The sequence below is a fragment of the Triticum dicoccoides genome, chromosome 3B (assembly GCF_002162155.2).
Source record: "Triticum dicoccoides isolate Atlit2015 ecotype Zavitan chromosome 3B, WEW_v2.0, whole genome shotgun sequence".
Classification (NCBI taxonomy): Eukaryota; Viridiplantae; Streptophyta; class Magnoliopsida; order Poales; family Poaceae; genus Triticum; species Triticum dicoccoides.
The window spans coordinates 55,787,924-55,793,130 of NC_041385.1; the positions used below are offsets into that span (position 1 = coordinate 55,787,924).

Genomic DNA, 5,207 nt, shown 5'->3' on the forward strand with positions numbered 1-5,207 from the left:
TAAATCCTCATGCAATCCGACTCGACCACCAAGTTATTGAAGTGACCCAAATAACCCTATAAGGAACATGCAAAATTATGTCTCGTCTAAAAACAAAAGGTTGCGAAATTATGCCAAACCTGGTTGCTTGGACCGAACCTGGTTTTGGACTTAGGAATTTTCTTCCCAGTATGCTTGTCAGTTGGGTGGAGAGTACGTTTTATTTTCGGAATTACCACTGTGTTGTGTAACCCTAGCTAGGTCCAGGCGGCGCCTCCATTCCAACTCCAGGGCGCGGAGATGACCCGCCGCCGCAGCCCACGCCTCCATCCCCAGATCCCGGCCGGAATGGCCGTCCGCCGCAGTCCGCGGCTCCTCTCCCAAACCCACACCAGCGAGGATGGCTCCGGCATAGCCCTCCGCCGCAGCCCGCGGCTCCACCCTCAGATCCCCGTGAGTGCCAAGGGCGCCGGAGCGACCTGCCGACGCAGCTCGCGGCTCAACCCCGAAATCTGCGTGGGTGAGGAGGTCTCTGGAGTGACCTACCGCCGCAGCCCGCGGCTCAATCCCCAACTCCACACGAGCGAGGAGGGCGCCGGCCGCCGCACCACGCTGCTCCACCCCCAAGTCCACTCGAGCGAGGCGGGCTCCGGAATTACACGCCGCCGCCGCCGCCGCGGCACCTCGCCGGCTGCGCCTGCCGCCCTGCCGGACGACGACGATATGCTCCGGGAGATCCTCCTGCGCCTCCCGCCTCAGCCGTCCTCCCTCCCGCGCGCCTCCGCCGTCTGCAAACGCTGGCAACGCGTCACCACCGACCCCCGGCTCCTCAGCAGCTTCTCTGCCCACCACCGCAAGCCGCCCCTCCTCGGCTTCTTTGAGCCTGACTGCTACGACATCGTGTTCACCTCGATCATGGACCCTCCCAACCGCATCCCTCCCGAGAGGTTCGACACACGGCGTCAGATCCGCAGCTTCCGGAAGGCCGAAGTGCTCGGTTGCCGCCACGGCCTCGTCCTCCTCCTGGCAGACGGGTTCATTGTATGAGACCCAATCACCAGTGAGCATCACCGCATGGACGTTCCACTAGTGTTTGAAATGTCAAACTACTTCTATGGGGCTGTGCTCTCCGCTGCCGCTGACCAGGGCCATATGCACGGCAGCTGCCACTCGAGGCCCTTTAATTTGGTCTTGATGGCCCCGTGCCAAGGCTCCCAAAACGATGGTCCACCCATCGCTTGCGTATACTCCTCGGAGACTGGACTATGGGGCGATCTGATCTCAACAACAGATCGATGTGAGTTTGTTCATTGTAATCCTGGGATCCTTGTTGGTAATGTCCTTTACTGGTCATCTAAGAGTGTGAGTGCCGAATCAAATTATTTGGATTTGGATGAGCTCGGGGACGACATAATTGAGTTTGATTTGGATAGCCAGAGTCTTGCTTTGATCAAGGGGCCTCGAGGACTGAATTATTCCACCACACATCAGATAATCCAGTTAGAGGATGGTGATCTTGGTCTTGCCATATTGTCTCATGGTAGATTTGAAATGTGGCAGAGGAAGGTCAGTTGTCATGGTGGTGCTACATGGTTCTTGCAGAAGACTGTTGAAATACATACTATTCTTGGGCTCCCTCCTCAGGTGGAGGGATCGATGAGAGGGGTGGAAATACTGGGGTATGATGAGGTTAATGGTGTAATGTTTTTATTTTTGGACACCAATGTCTACATGCTTCAAGTGATGTCAATGCAATCCAGGAAGCTTCATCAAAGCCGTTATGCCAATAACTGTCATCCTTTCACAAGTTTCTATGGACCAGGTGAATGCTCATCCTTGGTCCTTGTATTGTGGTAGTAACCAAATCCAGTAATGTTCTATATACATGGTTGATGGAATGCCTTTGTTGTGCTTCCCCAGTGTTCAGCAATTGTTCCTTCAATTTACTAGTTAGACAAACTTGTAATAGTTTTGTGTTTTTATATCTTGCTCTTCAGAGATACCAAATCAAATGTCAAATGAGTAACTCAACCGGTGTCTTTGTCGTCTAAGCTAGTTATACTTTTCTGTCTGAGTACTATCTGTTTTGATCTTGCTATTGATGTTATCTCCACAATAATAACTTTTGTTGAGTCTACACTTTCTGAAATAATAAATTTTTGGTCACCTGTTGAAGGCGGCCCCTGCAGCAAGTGACTAGTACACATGTATACTACACAAAAAAATAAATTGGATTTCTTGTCTCTAGTAGGCCAGATTCATTTACAGTTGAATACCAAAATCACTGTTGTTTCTAGAATTTATTAGTTTGGGCATGTTTTGATTTTTGTATGCTTGATATATTGGATTAATTCTAGGCAGTTTTTCTTATGAGCTAAAGCTGTCATTACGAGGTAGCTAAACATTAGTGTTTTCCGGAATGGTCTCGCATTTTTAAACATATGTTATTTTGTTTATCTGTTGTTAGCATCAAAAGTGGGTTATAAAATATCTATAAAAAACAGTGAGGGCCGAATAACGATTTGTTTTTCAGAAGTTATGTTTGTTGGTTCATCTATGTTATGTAACTGACTCACTATTATCTTCTCCTACTCTGCTATCCATATGTCTTTTTCTCGTAGCTTTTATTTATTACCTGACTTATGCTTCTGGGCGTAGCCATTCCTGATGGATACGGTGGAGCTGAAATGCTGCAAGATATGTAGGATGGCTGTCTGGTCTCATGTGGTAATATGCTGGAATGGTCCTAAAGGTAACAACATCTTCAAGATATAGTTTGTGAGATATCGATTGTTTGGTTTTTTTATGGAAATATCTGGCTGTCAACATAGGCAGCGTGCATCCCAAAAACTATTGCTAACTCGGCTATAGAGATTGTTTCATGTCAATAGCACAACACAAATTTTAAATGAGGGTAATGCCAAAGCAAAATGACTGTCTCTTTGGGGTTGTAAATGGTATCCAGATGTTGCATATAGTGTTGGTGCTGTTAATATTACCTGCTTGTGCCTCTTTGGCCATGCCTAGAATTCTCCTTGGTTTTGCTGTTTCAGAGTAAGCTAGCTGAAAGCAAGACATTAGTCGCATTTCGAAAAGAAAAGCTAATTATGCCCCAAATGCATGCTTTGGGGAAACTTCTCCAGTGAAGAACAATGTAGATGAAGAGAGAAGCATAATACAGATTCCCCACTTCGACACCAAATATGTGCCAACCAATCAGATGTGTTTGATTTTTATCTATGCTTTTAGGCGACATAGTGTATCATGACATCAAGAATATTCATACTGAAACAAGTGGTTTATTGAAGCCATCATCTTCATCTCCGAAGCCATCATCTTGGCTACTGGCCCATCGAAACTAGGTGATAACTTCCGCCCAATCTATGACCTTAAATCAGAGCATGGTCCCTTGGGCTTCTTGGCTACTGGCTCATCGAAACCATCATCTTCATCTCCAATCATTTTATATTTTCATGGAGGTTAGATTTGTAGTTCGCACTAGTACGCCGAATAACCATTTTGTCCAAATTAATATTTCGGCATCATGAACATATTAAACAAATCATAATGGCATTTTCAAGCCCCATAATTCAGAAAATGTAAAACTTCTTTACATTATCGAGAGAACACAGAAAAAGAGAATCTTCACAGGTCAGAGCGCTCTATAACGTGCCCAATTAAATCAGTAGAAGCAAGGGAAATGTTGAGTTGTTGACCATCTTCACCACCGAAGCCTTCAAAGTATTCCATATCATCCATCTCGATATCAGCACATTCAGCACACTCTATCTCACCTTCCTGCATTGGCTTATGTCTCATATTCTGTACTGTGCTTACTTCTTCCTCTTCTATCTCAGGATCCACATAATCTTTTTCCATGTCAAGGATATTAATAGTATCAAACTGATTGAAGGGGTAGTTATAAATGTCACCGTAGACACCTTTCCTCAGACTTTCCTTTAGTTCGCTTTCAGCACTCTGACTGATAGCAGGAAGATGTAGAACATGTGAATGTAATCAATGTATAATAGAAAAGTTATAGAGATTATCAGAAGAAGAAAAATAACCTTGTCTAGCTGAGCAGCCTTTCCAGCTTTCTCCAGTCTTCGGAGATCGCGCTGAGTCCTCTTTCTAACAGAGCAGAAGAATATCTGTCTGCCAGCGAATGCGTCCTGCATCCCATGAATTATTTCCCATTTGGCTATAGGGATTCATGCATGTCAATATAACACACACAAATTAAAAATGATGGTGATGCCAAATGCAAAATGACTGCCCCTTTTGGGTCGCAAATGATATCCACATGTTGCATATAGTGGTGTCGCTGTTAATTAATATTACCTGCTTGTGCCTGTTTGGCCATGCCTAGAGTTCTCCCTTGGTTTTGCCAGAGTCAGCTAGCTGAAAACATGAAGTTAGTAGCATTCAACTATTCCATCTGAATAATTTACATTGTCAAAAGGCTTCAATGGTGTACTTCGCTGTCATTTGTAAACCTAGGAGATATAGCGAAGAGTATGATATCTGTTGTGTTTTACGAGCTTGCACACACATCTTGCTCATAGGCTTTTTTTAACCATGCATGCTGCATACGAATATCAGGTTCTGCATGCATGTACTATATTTACTAACGGACTAGCAAATTTGTTTTCTGCAGGTGAAGTAGTCAAGGGTTGCTGTTGTCCCTAGTCCCTAGCGTTTTTTGTCGCGTTCCATCAATGTGCTCGGCAGTGTGTATTTGTGTTATGTGGAAGAACTTGCTGAACATGCGCCTTCGTTAAGTAAGTTTGTAATGTGACAAGATGCATTTTAATATCGAAGCGTGGGAAGTAGCTGAGCTTCCCCAAGACATATCTTTACTTGGAAGCACACTCCTACAAGGGTGTTTTTTTTAAACAACTCCTACAAGGATGTTTGCACTACTAAGATTGTCTATCGCAGTTTTATTATAGAAGATGCGGCCATTTGAAAGACAATGTTCACTTCTTTTTTTCTTTTTTTCTTTTTTGCCTACAACTTCTATTGTTCAGTTTGATTCGCCTCACCCTTAGCTTAGCAGAACTGACATTCTCCTCAATAAAGTTCAGGCCACTGTCACAGAGGCACTAAGTTACTACTCTCTATGTAAAAAAATGTAAGAGCGTTTAGATCACTACCAAGAACTCTATTCCCCTCGTCTGGGCGTTTGACTAATTCTCTTTGGAGTATTTGGAAAGGAAAGAAATGAT

The 5,207-nt window shown here is 44.5% G+C and overlaps 1 protein-coding gene across 2 annotated transcripts; it reads left to right on the forward strand.

Annotated features, from left to right (window-relative positions):
* The first annotated feature begins 246 nt into the window (after window positions 1-246).
* Window positions 247-4,935, forward strand: LOC119280749. 2 transcript variants are annotated; one of them, XM_037561491.1, is made up of 3 exons: window positions 247-1,801; window positions 2,638-2,731; window positions 4,637-4,935. In XM_037561491.1, exons 1-2 carry the CDS (start codon window positions 1,054-1,056, stop codon window positions 2,682-2,684), a joined length of 795 nt encoding a protein of 264 aa, XP_037417388.1. In that variant the 5' UTR covers window positions 247-1,053; the 3' UTR covers window positions 2,685-2,731; window positions 4,637-4,935. Both variants share the same exon structure in this region, with proteins under 2 accessions (XP_037417388.1, XP_037417389.1).
* Window positions 4,936-5,207: the final 272 nt, after the last annotated feature.

What these genes read in the sequence shown, in the direction of transcription:
- LOC119280749 (XM_037561491.1), top strand. Translation starts at nt 1,054, where the DNA reads ATGGACGTTCCACTAGTGTTTGAAATGTCAAACTACTTCTATGGGGCT. An exon ending in CACAAGTTTCTATGGACCAG is followed by an intron (nt 1,802 to 2,637) that starts GTGAATGCTCAT and finishes TTCTGGGCGTAG; the next exon opens with CCATTCCTGATGGATACGGT.